Raw genomic sequence first — 16,114 nt, 5'->3', positions numbered from 1 at the left:
AAATAAAACTATGCAATTTTTATTTTTCCAGATTAAAACAAAATAAGTATATGAATTTAATTTTTTCTTTATCTACTGTTTTCCTATGACACCTTGAAATAAAACAAGTTTGAAAAATTAATTATTGTACGTGTGCAATGTTGATTAGTGCTAACACGTCACAATTTCATAAATAATTTGTCAGTTGAAAACTGTGTAAGTTGGATTTTTTTACAGCTCAACATTATTTATATTTTTAACTATTAAAATAAATTAATAAATACATTGTCAATTTTAGTTATTAATTAATTTTCTCAACTGTGTGTATTTTTTTTAAAAAACAGCTCCACTTTTAACTTGATTTTTTTCCCTCAAACTAGTAAGTAAATTTAAAAATTTCATTAAATATTATAGATTAATGTATGTGTGTGCTGAAATAATAATATTAACACACACATTTTTTAAAACTTTTTTTTATTTTTTCAACTTATCTCTCATTGAGCACATTATCTTGACATTGATATATATTTAAAATTATTATAAAATATTCAATGTCATAACATAACATTTCTACACTTAAAAATAACTCAAATAATCAAAAGATAAAAGAAAAAAAAAAAAAACAGAAGTACAGAACAAAAAATTAACAACAAAAAATAGTTTTTCTCACGATATAAAAAAAATGTTTGAAAAAGGGGTCATGATGACAAAAAAATCTTCAAAAAAAACCAAACACAAGAGCCAGATGGAGACAAGACGAAAATGTAACATAAAAATTGTTGTTATAATAAAAAAATATTGTGTGTTGATAGTAATATATCCATAAAATTATCATGAAAAAAAAAAAATTTTAAATGAATTTTATTTATTAATATGTAAACAATGTACACGAGACATTGATGAGTCATAAAAGGACATTTATTAATATATAATAAATATATGAATGATGAAAAAAAAAAAAAAATTCAATTTGATATGTTGAATATAACAATAATAATCTGTATCATGCCAAATATGTTTGTGTCAAGGGTCAAAAAGACACTTTACAATATGCTTCTATTATTAAATCGTTAAAATTTAAATCTTTTCAAATGAAATTGTTAACATCCGTTCATATCATTATCATAATAAAAATAAATAATAATAATTTGTTTTAATAAAAATAAATAATTAATTTTATGTTGACATATTGTCATCATTAAATTATAAAAAAAAAAAAAGAACAACAAATTATTGATGATATTTTAATTTAAAAATATAAAGTAGCTTTATGGATAACAATGTGATTTTTATTTTTAATTCAATTTTATTATCTTAATGTGAATGACCTTTTTTTTTTATTATCAAGTGACAATTTATTTTGATGATTTTCCTTTTCTTTGTTTTATATTATTTTTTCTCCATACAAATTATTAATGTAAAGAAATAAAAAAAAAGATGTATTTTTATCGCGTGACAGACATTGAACCACTTGAAATTAATTCAACTTGTAACATGCAATTTATCGGATAATATTTAACTAAAAGCCAACAAGTATTTTATTTAAAATTCAACAGTATTTATATGTTAATAATTGATAATTATAGAGAAAGTATATTGAAGATAAATTTATTATAAAAAAGTAAATAAGGAAATTGTGGAAAAAAAAAAGAGATAATTTGTTAATTTGTTGCAAATTCATTGAGAAAATTATGATTTGTTGTTAGAAAGGGTATTAAACAAGTTTTTCCAATGAGATGCAATATGACATACTTTCAAAAAAACTACTTTTTCCAAATGATAAATTAATTTATGCAATATATTTTTTATAATCAATGACCTTCATTAATAAATTCATTTTTTTCTTTCCATTAAAAGTATAAATAAAAATAAGATAATACACAAACAAATATTTAACAAATAAAAAAATACATTTGGCAACAAACTGTCTGGGAATATAAAAAAAAAAAAAATTATAAATATATAAAATTAACAACAAACAAACATAAATAATAATAAAAAATTCTCAGAATAATAAACAGCGCTTTAGCCGGCATTGAACTCGTTTTACAAAACTTGTCCTTTCAAATGACTTCATACAGGTGAAAAAAATTAAATAATATAATTTTTTTCACATTTAAATTATCCTAAATTTAAATACCATAACAAATTATTTTATAGAAAAAAAATTTAAATTATACAAAACTACTTGTCATTTGCAAATTTAAACGAAAAAAAATTCAAAAAAACATTTTGCGGTTAAACAGGTAAAAAACATAATTAAATAATAATAAAAATCAAGCAAATTTAAATTGATAAATAAAGAAATTAATTTGAATTATAAATCGAAATTTAAAAAATCATATGGCGGGTAATTTTAAATACAATAAATTAATGAAAAAATAAAGAAACAATTTTTTTTTTTCTCAATCACATTTTCACGTAATAATAATAAATTTTTTTTCAAATAGAAAAATAATAATGAAATTTAAAAAAAAAAAAAAAATTTCTCTCCCACTTTGCGATAATAATTATCATGATTATTTTATATCAAAGTCTCACGATGCTGTCACGCGAACAATATAAACACAAATGATATATATACATTCAAGTTGCATTTTTGCATTTAATCATAACACTTTGACGAATCATATAATGTAGACAAGTGTAATTCAACAATTGGGAGTGGCTATCATTTACATTTTTTTTTGTTAAATTTATTCCCGGTATATTGATTAGATTAAAAAAATAATAAATCGTTAATATTTAACTTGGAAATACATCAATCTAGTTCAAATGATAAAAAACTAAAAAATTCTGTGAGAAAAAAAAAAAGGGATAAACTCAGTGCTTCTTTTCTATCTTTCATTTGACAAAAAAAAAAAAAGTAAATAAAAAAATTAAGGAGAGCTTGTGATAAAAAAATAAAAGTTATTAATTAAATTGTAAATGATGAGGGGAAATTTTTTGATGGGGATATTTCCCATATGTAAGTTGTACTCGTTTGCACTTGTTTACACTTGTTTCTATTTGTTAATAAATTTTATTATTTAAAAATTATATTATCAGTTGTATATGTGGACACATAATAATTCCCCATTTTTATATAAAAATTAATTATCATTATGATATATATTTTAAATATATATTTGGTGGGGATGAAAAGTTGTAAGCGTTTCTCTACCGTTTTGATACTGCCAAGAATGACTTTGGACAGTATATCTTTTAGTGAGATCTCATCAGTCGCATGCAGGTACTTGAAGGTTAAACAACTTGTGAATATACTGTCTATAAAAAAATATAAATTTTATTTATAATAATAAAACTAATGCGTGATAACAAGTGTTGATAAAAAAAACAAAAAAAAAAGTTTTAAATAATTTAGAAACAAATAGACCTTAAAGGTAAATTTAAAAAAAAAAAAGAAAAAATTAAAAAAAAAAGAAAATACAATTAATTAATTAATTGATTAATTATCTAGCTGTATTTTTTTTTTTTTTTTAAATAGAGTTTAATAAATAAGTGTGTGGTTTTTTCGAGTTTTTTTTTAATTTCGAGTTGATGATACTCATTTTCGTGTATCATCAACGAAAGTCATTTAAATGTATAGGCCTAAAATAGTCCAGTTCAAATTACCGGAGAGACACTGTCACATCTTCAAGTTGTTTTATAAAATTTTTTATTTATATCTATTATTTTTGACTATTATTATACACCATGTGTATGTCATGAAATAAACGTAACAATATTATTTTGATTGTTTGATGATTATAAAGAAATATTCATTAACAAGTATATGATAAATTATTTAAATTATTTAAATTATTATCAAGTGTTGTTGATATTATTATTAACATTAATTTTTTTATATTATAATAATTAGTGTTTGTGTGTATTTATTTTCATTCATCTAATCGTGTGACAATATTTATCTTGTTGTGATTATATACTTAACAAGTGCTTCATGATTATTTTTTATATGTTATTTAAAAAATTCCATAAAATACTGAATATTTAAAATTTTATATATCGGAAATTTCCATTTTTTTTTTTCACTGATGATAAACATGTTGAAAATTTTAATCTAAAAGTGTCTGATGTGTTTTTTTTTATTTTCAAAAATAATATTATCTTTAAAGAGAAAAAAAATTTCATTGTAATCACTTTGTTTATTTTTATTTATAAAAATTTTTTTTATTATCAATTTGAATTAAATAATTAGAAATTGATTAATTATATTAAATAAAATAAATTGAAATTTCTATTTTTATTTATTTTTTATTTTTTTTACAATGTGACGATGTCGTAAAAAAATATTTCAAATATATTTTTAGATATATTCACAATTATACACGTGGCTAATGTGTTGCGATCTCAAGTAATTTATTGATACAACAACCTCATCATCTCGTATATACAAGTCTACAAAAATTCTTATCTTTTTTTATTTTTAATCTTTAATTTTTTATATATAAATTTCATAAAAATAATAACACCACGTGGATTAAAATGACGATAATAAATAAAAGCATAAAAAACAAATCACTAAAAAAATTTTCGAAACATTTTGCTTTTTTACTAATCACAATTTGATAAAATATAATAACAATAATAATAACAGTATATTAAGATTGTTAATGAGCCAAAAAAATAGACTAAAATTATAAATGATCAATTTTCTATTTTTAAATTAAAAATATCATTTTTAAACTTTTTTTATTTTTTCAATATTATAGCTTGTTTTTTCATATTATTTTTTTTTTTATTTTACAAATGATCAATGTCTAATCAACGTGTCTTATTTGAGTGACAAATAAAAATCATATATAATTAATTGGTATATTTATTTGTGTCAGCCAAAGTCATACTTATATCCGGTTGTTAAAATTGTCCCCCGATCGTAGCTCCACTTTTATTCAATTAAGACAAATGTAATATATTATTTCAAGGGTGGTTATATAAATTAAGACAAATACATAATACCTAATTAATATTATAAATAAATAATAATAACAATAACAATTGTCAATAGTAATAATAATCAGGTCAAATTATTTAAATTACAATTTTACATTAATATTGTGGGCGGATATGTTATCATTATAATCAATTATGTCCTTCAGTTTGAAAAAAAAAAAAAAAATCATTCACAAGTTATTTCCGGTTCTTGATATTGTTTGTTTATTATTATTTTTTTATATTGTAATTTACTCGTCATTATTAATCAAAATCATTATTAATCACTTGAATAAATAATAAATGAAAAAAAAAATTATTTAAGTTTACTATTTATTTATTTTAAGATGGAATTACATACAAGTCCAACATCACCAGGTGGTGATAAAGATGTTAAAAAAAAAAATGAAACAATGTTTGAAGGATCAAAGATTAGTGTGTAAGTTAAATATAATTAATGATATAATTTATTGATTTTAAAAAATAAGTGCTTGTTAGTTTATTTAATTAATTTTTGTTCAAGAAATGGAGAGAATTATGGTGTGTTTAGATCGAATGATCCAATATTGACAGTATCACACAGAAGAAATGACACTGTTCAACATGCATCTGATGGACATGGCATATCAACAGATCATCCAACATCGTAAGTAGATTATGTTAATTCAATATTTATTTAATAATTGATAAGACATTATTATTGTGCTCAATCGAAACATTACAATCAAGATATAATTTATGATTATCTTGAATGATTGAACTCATTTATTTATCAAATTATATTGTTTAATGTTAATTGATAATTTTTTTAATAGTTACTGCGAAACAATGATGCACTTGTTCAAGGGTAATGTTGGTTCTGGAATATTTGCATTGGGCGATGCATTTAAAAATGCTGGATTATTTCTTGCACCACCACTTACAATATTTCTTGGAATTATTTGTGTACATGCACAACACGTACTTGTATGTATTTTCATTTATATTTTTATTAATAATCATCGAGATAACAAAAAAAAATATTCTTGTTTAAATAACAAGAATAATTATCGATTAAAGAGATTTATTTATTTTTTTTTTAATTTATAAATTGAGCAGAGGAAGACTAAAACTTTGGATAAAATTTAATAATTAAATTTAGAATAATTGATTATGAATTGTGTGTTTTTGTTGTCGTTGTTTTTCGTTTGTTATTTTTAATAATTAATAGTGGATAAATTTGTTATATATATGTTTACAGGAAACTCAATTTTAGTGGATATGAAAATGATGATTGATCTCAACGAATATCCTTGAATTTCAACAACAATATTAAATGGATATAATATTTTTTTGAAGGAATTTAAATTGGCTGCATGTCTTAAAAATATAATATAAAAAAATAATATAAAAAATTTTAAATAAAACATAAAAATATATAGTAGAAAAAAATTTAAAAAATCATTCAAAGTGAGTTCAATGAACAATTAATTTTGTGTATTAATCGGTAATACAATTAATAATAATTAATAACAAAAATAATAAACTACAAAGTTTTAGTCACCTTGCTCGATATTTAATTGATAATAAAATTAATTTTAATGGGGTTTAATCCTTTGGCTCTTTACAAGTATAAAAAATTAAAATTTGCTTATTAAAAATGATCATTTAAAGCTAATATTTATTAATTAATATAAATAATAAATTAAACCAGGTATTAATTTAAGCCAAAGGATTATCTATTATAAATAAATATATTATTAAAATTAATTTTTAATTATAATTTTCAGCTACAATGCAATGATGAAGTATGTAAAATTCTTGGTGATTCAGTTAAAAAAAATACAATTGGTTATGCTGGTGTTGTTGAGCTATGTTTTGAAGTTGGACCACCAAGATTAAGAAAATATTCAGTTTTAATGAGGTAAAATTATTTAAAATTAATATTATATTTATTATTGTTTATTAAATTATTATTTTTTTTTTTTAATTTAGAAAAATGGTAAATCTATTTTTGTGTATAACGCAGCTTGGATTTTGCTGTGTTTATTTTGTTTTTATTTCAACAAATGTTAAACAGGTATTTTTAAACAAAAAAAAATATAGCTATTATTTAGAAATGTAAATTTTAAAAAGAAAATATTAATTTACTTTGTTTTTTTTTCGAATGAAAAGGTTGCAGATCATTATGGATTTCATTTAGATGTACATTATCATATGGCAATTGCTTTTATACCAATATTATTGAGTACATGGATTAGAAATTTAAAATATTTAGCTCCAGTATCGTCAATTGCAAATTTTCTTGTTGTTGCTGGTTATATGGCAACTGTTTACATGATGACTGATGATTTACCAAGTATCCAAGAAAGAGACTACGTTGCTGGATGGAAACAAATACCTTTGTTTTTTGGAACAGTTATTTACTCATTTGAAGCAATAACATTGGTAAGACATTTAACATTTTTTTAAACATCCTTAAAATTAAACCAACAAGTAAACAATTAAATAAACAAACACCCTCGAAAATATAATTAATTAAAACAATATATTATTTAGGTATTACCATTAAAAAATGAAATGAAAAATCCAAAACAATTTGGTAGTCCACTTGGTGTATTAAATCTTGGTATGGTTGTTGTTGGCACAATGTTTACATTAATGGGTTTTTTGGCATATCTTAAATATGGTAATGATATCAAAGGCTCGGTAACACTTAATCTTGGTGATGGAATGTAAGTAATTTATTCTGTCCTTGACATAATTAACTTGTTGAATAATAATAAAAAAAACTAATGAAAAAAAAAAAATAAAATAACAAGTAAAATTATATAAAATTACAATTCATTATTTTTTTTTTATTCAACAGATTACCCCAGTGTATCAAGATTGGAATATCACTTAGCATAATGCTCACGTATGCATTACAATTTTACGTACCAATTGCAATTATGTGGCCAGCATATAGTAAACGTTACGGACCATACAATTCACCAATTTTAGCGGAAACACTTTTCCGTTCAGCAATTTGTTTTCTCACATGTAAGTTATTTTAATTTATTTATAAATATATATAACAGCTATGTTAATTAAACTGATAATTTATTGTTTTATTTTTTTTTAAAACCAAGAATTTAAATTGATTTAAAAATTTAATATTCAAATTTGAAAAAAAAATAATTAGCAAATAAATAACTTGTTTATTTAATTTTAGAATATTTAATTTTTTATAAAAAGTTGTTAATTGAGTTGTTAATATTTTTTTTACAGCTGGAATTTTAGTTATTTGTTGTTGTTGTTGTTTTAGAAATGTTGGTATTTATTGAAATTGTTATTAATATGTATATTGTTTATTTTAAATTACAGTCATACTGGCCGAGCTCATACCAAGACTTGGTCTTTTCATAACACTTGTTGGTGCAGTCAGTAGTACAGCACTTGCCCTTTTATTTCCGCCAATTATTGAATTAGTTATTTGTTCACGTAACAATACACTGACTGTTTTTAAAGTATCAAAAAATATATTAATACTTTTAATTGGACTCATTGGTTTTGCATCTGGTACATATGAGAGTGTAACAAATATTGCTGTTGCTTTTTTCACTCCAGCACGTGAAACGTAATATTAAATTAAATAATAATTAAATTAAATTGATCGACAAATAATAATTAAAAAAATAAAAAATGGAAAAGACAAATTTTTAAGTTAGTTATTAATGATGAAAATATATTTCCAATCATGTGTTTATTTTAAAGTTCGATTGATCGACTTATCACAATTTAATTTATTAATTAATTTTAAATAATATACAAAATTAAAAAATAAATTAAATATATTTGTTATTTATAATTGTAATTGACTCTTGTTTTCACGTAAAAATGATGAAAATTTTATTATTGAACAAATTGTTGTATCAATTATAATATCAGCTTCAAATTCAGATGAACCATCATTTTCCAAAGGATATTCTGAAAACAAAAAAAATTAATAAACATAAACAAAATAGAATACTCAAAAATGAAATTATCTATATATAATTTAATATTTAATTTTAATTATTATTATGGTTTTTTTTTTTTTCTAATGATACTTACTGAGACGTGAAAATTCCGACTTTGAAAATAATGTCGAAGCTTCTTTCTTCAATATTGTCAATTTTAAACAATTTAATTTAACCAAAAACTGAAAGAAAAACGTAATTTATATATAAATTAATTATTCAAATGTATAAAAAAATGAAGAAAAAAAATTAACTTGTGTACCTCAATGAGTTCTCTAGTATGATAATATTGTAAAGCTGGTGAAAATTTATCTTGTACTTTAGTCATATAAACACCAGGATTCATTGAACAATATGACAATACAGATCCAAGCATTTTTTCAAATACACTATTATTAATTTGTCCATCAACTTTAATCCATGGTCTTATAATAACATTGACATTTTCTGTGGTGCTAAAAAAAATAATAAATTATTATATTAAATATTATAATCATGATAATAATGAAATGCAAAAAAAAACAAAAAAATTATCTGGTATAATTTTGATGTTTTAATATTATTTATGAGTATTAAATCTAAGATTAAAAAAAAATTAATTTAAATGTGTTTCTTACTTTGAATCTAATGTTTGTACTGCTTTTTCAACATCTCCAATTTTCATGATAGTTTTTTTTTCATCAGCTGTATTATATGTATTACTTTTAGATGATGTTGATTGTTCATTATCAATTTCCATTTTATCTTGATTTATTGTTGGATCATCTTTATTTAATTTGCTATTTGAAAATAGATAAATTGATGATTGTGGAATTGGTGGTAAATTTTCTCTTTGTAAACGTTTTATTCTAACTGATTTAATAATCCAAGGATCAGTATATTTTTTATGTATATAACGTGTTACAGTAACACCAGTACGTAAAAATAATTTTTTTTTACATAAAAATAATAATATTTTATACAATTTATTACCAATTAATTTATAATAATTAATTGTTAGCTGTTTTAATGTTGCACCTTGTTCATGTTTATTTTCAACAAAATTTATTATATCATTAATATTATTTTCATCAATGTCATATTTATCAATAATTAAATTTTTAATTTCATCAATGTCAATTGGATCAGTTGGATATAATATATTATCATTAAAATCAGACGTAATTATTTTATCATTATTATCATCAAACATTAATAACTTACTAGTTAATTTATTATCAATTATTAATTCAGAATTATTCAACAATTCATTATCAAGTTGAGGTAATTTATAATAAATATCAAATGCATTTACATGAAAATAATCATGAGCATAATTATTATTTGGTAAATCAGTTAATTCTTCTCTCATTTTTAATAATGCAATTCTTGTATATTTTTTTTTATTGTCATCATTTGTATCATTATTTTTATTATTTATTATTTCACTATTTTTATTAATATTTATATTATTATTTTTAATGCTATCATCATTGTTTATATCAATTGTTTCTGTTTGTTTTTGTGAAATTTGATTATCAGATAAATTTGTTTGTATATTTTCTTCAACCTGTTGATTTGATGTCTCAATTTCCATTGTTTCTGGCTCATCAACAATAGCCATTAGTCTATCAATAGCCATACGATCATTATAACATTCTTTATAATCATCTTTTTCACGTGCATTTAAAAATATATCATACATATCATCATCAAGTAGTAATGATTTTTCATTTTTAACATCATCTTTTGTTATTTCAATAACAGTACCATCTTGAAGACGTAAATATTCAATATCCATTGTTTTATCATTTAAAAAATTATCATATTTTCTTTCATTATTTACTGTACTATTATTATCAATTTGGCTATTTATAGTTTCATCAAATAATAATGATTTAAGATGAGCAACTGTCCAAGATGAAGCTTTTGTATTAACAGATTTTTTATTTGTTTTTTGTTTATCTGTATTTGAATCAATTTCATTATCATTTTTAACTTTTTCATTATTATTACTATTATCATTTTCAATTTCCATAATATCAGCATCATTATTATCATTATTAGTATTTGTATTACGTTCAAATTTGAGCTGTTCTAAACTGGCTAATATATCTTGATATCTTTTAGATATTCTAGCAAATGTTTCATCATCATATTCACTACAATTTGGATCAAGTGTTATAATATGATCTGGTATATTAATATTAAAATTAATTAAATTATTTAATAATGATTCATAAATACTAAAAACCATACCACTATTTGTTGATGAATTAATTAATACACCATCATTTATAGAATTATTATTTGTCATTGTTTTATATGAATTAATAATATTTTTAAAAAAGCTAAATACATCATTAAATATATAATCTGGTAGTTTCATATAAAATTTATAATTATATGCAATACTAAATTGATATTGATTACTACTTAATGGCATAAAATTACCACGTTTTTTAACAATTGTTTCATATGTTTTTTTAACTGATATCATTTGTTGTGTTCTTATTTTTGTTATGGCATTACGTAATAAATATTCTGGATATTGTTTATATATTTTACATAATTGATATGCCCATGATGTATGATTTTCACAATTCATTGAACTATAAATAACTGAATTTAATGTTGATAAATAAATATCATGTAAACTTTTAATATCATATTGTTGATTACGTATATTTTGTATTTTTTGTGATGAATCACATATTTCATATAGTAAATTAAATTCTTGTATTGTATTTATATTATGTAAATTATTTTTAATTTTTTTATGTGATATATCATAATATTTTTTAGCAACATATGCAACAAGTTCTTTAAATATTTCAGCACATTTTTCATCTCTTTCATCAATATTTATAATTTTTTTAATTTTTGTTATAACATCACCATATTTACTTGTAATAAAATGATTTTGTTTTAATTCTTCAACACCAAGTGATACACTATGTACAGTACGTGGTTGTTTAAGCATAAATAATAATCTACGTTGACATGCACGTGATGTTTTATTTTGTGATTTTTTAGATGAATATAAACGTAGAACATCACGTACAAGAGTAAATGTTATTATTTGTCTTCTTGGATTTGGACATAAAAACATCATAACAACTTTACATACTAATAATATATTATCTTCACGACTACTCCAATCAACACGTAATTTATTCATTTTTTGTAATGCACTATTATCAATATCATCATATTTAACACGTCGTTTTTTTTTATTTCTACGTGGTAATATTTTTCTAACATATGTACAATTTCTTTTTTCTTTATTTAAATTATTATTACTATTATTTAAAAATTCATCTTTCAATTGTTCTTCAATAATATTAATATTTATTTTATCATTTTTATTATTATTATTATTATTTGTGTTTTTCTTTTTTGTTTCATCTTTTAGTTCATTTGCAGTTAAATTTGTTGGTCCAGATATTTTTTTAATACCACTCAAGTCAATAAATTTAATTGGTTTAACTTTAATATTTGATAAATAACGTTTTCTTTCATAGCATGTATCATCATTATTTGTTAAATTATTATTTTGATTAACAAAACCAATATCCCAATTTCTTTTTAAATGTGAAAAAAATGCTGAATCAATACCAGATGCACCAAGTTTATCACCAGGCATTATACCATTATCTTTTACTTCAGCATCTTTATATATAATTGGTTTAAGTAATTCAATCATATTATTTTTTTTATTTAATTCTTCAAATACAATTTCTTTACCTTCATCATTTAATCTACTACCAAGTGGTGTATTGATACATATAAAATGCATACGATGCCAATATTCTTCAACAATTTGCATTGTATCAAATGTATAATTTTCAATTGGATAATTTTTATTTTTATCAATTTGATAATAATTTGGTGATGTTTCAATTGTATTCATTAATTGACTTTTACGATTAACATATATTTCAACTTCATCTTTTTTTTTATAATGATGTGGACCAAATTGTACAAGACCAATGAAACAAAGTAATTGTATTGTTTCATGTAATGCTGTTATATATTTTTTATCAATCATAAGTGCTCTTCTAATTGGTAATGGTAAATCTTTTATTAAATAATTTTTACGTATTGGATGATTAAAATAATCATCAAGATCTGGTATAACATAACGCATATTATAAATATTTAAACACAATGATAATGGCATATGATAAATTATATCAGTCATTGATATCCAACCAATTGGTGAATTTTTTTTACATGATAATGGTGGTATAAACATTTTCCAATCACCATCTGTATTATATATTTCTGGCATTTCATCAATCATGTTATTTGTTATATTTATTTTACTATTACATTGTGATAATATATTTAATTTTTCTTCACGTGTTATATTTTTATTTGTGCTCATATTATTATGCTCAAAAATACGATAATATAAAAATAAATGTAATACTTTCATACGAGCAAATTTTGGTTTTCTACCATATTTATATCCAGCACGTGGATTTGGTATCATGCTTGATGGTGCAGCAGTAGCAACAGTAGCTATTTTTGATGGCTCAATAATTTTTTGCTTTAATGCAATTTTTTCATTTAACTTTTTACGTATTTTAGTTGTTTTTTTAATTGTTAATTTTGGTCGACATAATTTATTATTACGTAGTTTTTTACTACATGTTACTGGATGAGTAAATTTTAATTGTGCATCATCAATTATTGATTGAAATAATTGATCATTAATATTAACACTAACATGACATATTAATAATCTTAATTTTATTTTACTATTATCAATTGATGTTAATGTTAGCTTTATATTTTTAATTAATTTGTCATGTTGCATTTCATCAAGTAAACGAAATAATGATTTTTTATCAATTCTCGTTGATGTTCCTGGCTCTTTATCATTAATAACATTTAACATTTTAAATGTATCAATTATTTTACATTTTTCTAATGTTTCTAATATTATATTTTTACGTGTTATTTTTTTAGTTGATATTGTTCTTTTTTTAATATTATTTTTTTCATTTATAAATTTTTTAAAATATCTATAATTACTATTTATATTTGATAATAATATATTTTCTTCAATAGAAATATTAAAATTATCATTTTTTTTCATTAATAATTCATCATTATTATTTTTTTCAATTAAATTTTCATATGTTATTTTATAATTTTTCATGTAATTATTTAATTTATATTTTTTCAATATTTTATTTACATTTAAAAATAAATTATGACGTTTTATTAAATTTACATTATTTGATTCATTTGTTGTTGATGTTGTTGTTGCTGTTGTTGTTGTATTATCAATTTCAATTACATTATTATCTTCAATATTTTGAGTATTATCAATAATTATTGCTGTTGTTGTATCATCATTATTATTAAATGCCATTGATATTTTTTTATATTCCAACATTTTATTTCTTTCAACTAATAATTGTTTACTTAATTCACTATTTTTTTCATATTTACGTGATAAATATTTAGTTGTTTTTTGTCTACCAATATCATCAATATACGTACCAACAAGACCAATTTTTTCTAAATTTCTAAACATTGTTCTTGATACAAGTCTTGTTAATCCCATTTTTTTTGATAAATCAGTTTGACTAATACCATTACAAGTTGTTGATTCAACAGCTAAATTTGCTTGTGTTAATAATGGCTGATTAATACACTGTGATGATATATCAAGTTCATAATATTCATCATCTTCATATGTATCATTGTCATACCATAAATCATTAATATCAACATTAGGATCAATTAATTTAAATGCATATATATATTTTTCTTTATCACAACCTTTTCTTTTCCATTCAATTTCTTTAGCATTTGGATATATATTTCTATATCGTTCATTTATTGTTGTAACAACTTTTCGAAAAAATGACATTTTCATTAATTTACGTATTGAATTATGCATTTGTAATTGTGTTTTTAATTCTTGCATATCAATCATATAATTATTACTATTTTTTAATATATCAACAATTTTTTCAGCAAGATATATCATTTTTGGTTTTCTTTCAACATAAAAACGTATTAAATGTAGCAATGAACCAGGTGTACTATGTGTTGATGATTTTTGATGATGTAATTGTTTTGTTATTAATTTATATTTTGTTAATACTTTTCTATGATAAAATAATGTTTTTGGTTCTTCACCTAATATTACTAGACTTCTTTTACCTTGTGTAACTTCACCATGATAACGTGATCTTCCAATTCTTTCTAAAAAACAATATTGTTTTATATTTAAATCAATTGTTGGACAAACACAATCACCCATTAATGCATTTTCACGTAAATTTTGTGATGCAACAATTATTAATTTATTACCATAATCATTTAATGCATTATTTAATTGTATGTTTTTAATATTATCAATTAATTTACGTTTATCATAATCCATACATGAACCTTTTTGGCCATTTGTAACATCATCAATTGGACAATGTAAATAAATATCATCTGGTACATCATCTGGTTCTTGTATTGTACCTAAATCTTCATCAACATATTTATAACGATCAAATATTACAAGTTTATCTCTTTCATTTTGTAGCTCATAAAATTTTAAATCTTTTACTGATAAACATATTTTCCATATTTGTTCCATAAAAAATTCACTCAATGGTAATTTACAATCAAGTCTTATTGATAATCTTGACCATAATGCCTCTAATGTTATACCATCCATACCTTCAAGTGCAATTTCATCAACGACAATGTCCACCAGGTTCATTGACGGTGAATAAATCATATTATCAGTTGAAATTTGCATTTTGTTTAATTATTATTTATTAACAAATAATTATTATAAATTAATATTATTATTATTTTTTCAACTAGTCAATAGTTTAATAATAATGTTTACAATTAACATAACCTATAGGTATATCAGCTCAATCATTTTAAATACACATGCACTTGTTAAAATATTATTTAATAATTAACAAACAAAAAAAAAATATTCAATAAATAAATAATTTTTGACACTTAATCACCAATTAATTTGCAAGCAAATTATTATTCTTTTAGCATATGTAGAAAAAATAAAAAATGGCAAATATTTTAACACACGTGTGTGTGTGGATTTGTAAATATTATTATTATTAATTTTTTTATTAATTTTTAATTCTACTTTACCAGCTTTATGATCTATTTTATCAACAATTTTTAAATTTTGTATGAGTGTTTTTTTTTTTATTCTTGGAAATTATAGAAAATGAAAACAATAATAA

General features: G+C 21.2%; 2 protein-coding genes across 6 annotated transcripts; one reads left to right on the top strand and one right to left on the bottom strand.

Moving 5' to 3' along the window:
* The first annotated feature begins 2,833 nt into the window (after nucleotides 1-2,833).
* Nucleotides 2,834-9,493, top strand: LOC122856797 (proton-coupled amino acid transporter-like protein CG1139). 5 transcript variants are annotated; one of them, XM_044158648.1, is made up of 10 exons: nucleotides 2,834-2,947; nucleotides 5,262-5,353; nucleotides 5,438-5,560; nucleotides 5,730-5,880; nucleotides 6,684-6,817; nucleotides 6,889-6,973; nucleotides 7,069-7,341; nucleotides 7,453-7,628; nucleotides 7,763-7,935; nucleotides 8,260-8,743. In XM_044158648.1, the coding sequence occupies exons 2-10, from the start codon at nucleotides 5,262-5,264 to the stop codon at nucleotides 8,514-8,516; spliced, it is 1,464 nt and encodes a 487-aa protein (XP_044014583.1). In that variant the 5' UTR covers nucleotides 2,834-2,947; the 3' UTR covers nucleotides 8,517-8,743. The 5 variants fall into 5 exon arrangements, with proteins under 5 accessions (XP_044014583.1, XP_044014580.1, XP_044014582.1 ...); XM_044158645.1 differs by lacking the exon at nucleotides 2,834-2,947 and adding an exon at nucleotides 3,085-3,221 and having other exon boundaries at nucleotides 8,260-9,348; XM_044158647.1 differs by lacking the exon at nucleotides 2,834-2,947 and adding an exon at nucleotides 3,087-3,362 and having other exon boundaries at nucleotides 8,260-9,493.
* On the bottom strand, nucleotides 8,725-15,864 carry LOC122856739 (general transcription factor 3C polypeptide 1-like). Its single transcript, XM_044158529.1, has 4 exons — nucleotides 9,512-15,864; nucleotides 9,157-9,349; nucleotides 8,989-9,076; nucleotides 8,725-8,862 (listed from the first exon to the last, which is right to left on the bottom strand). Exons 1-4 carry the CDS (start codon nucleotides 15,652-15,654, stop codon nucleotides 8,738-8,740), a joined length of 6,549 nt encoding a protein of 2,182 aa, XP_044014464.1. The 5' UTR covers nucleotides 15,655-15,864; the 3' UTR covers nucleotides 8,725-8,737.
* Nucleotides 15,865-16,114: the final 250 nt, after the last annotated feature.

Source organism: Aphidius gifuensis, linkage group LG5 (assembly GCF_014905175.1).
Source record: "Aphidius gifuensis isolate YNYX2018 linkage group LG5, ASM1490517v1, whole genome shotgun sequence".
NCBI classification, from domain to species: domain Eukaryota; kingdom Metazoa; phylum Arthropoda; class Insecta; order Hymenoptera; family Braconidae; genus Aphidius; species Aphidius gifuensis.
This window is presented reverse-complemented; position numbering and strand designations above follow the sequence as displayed.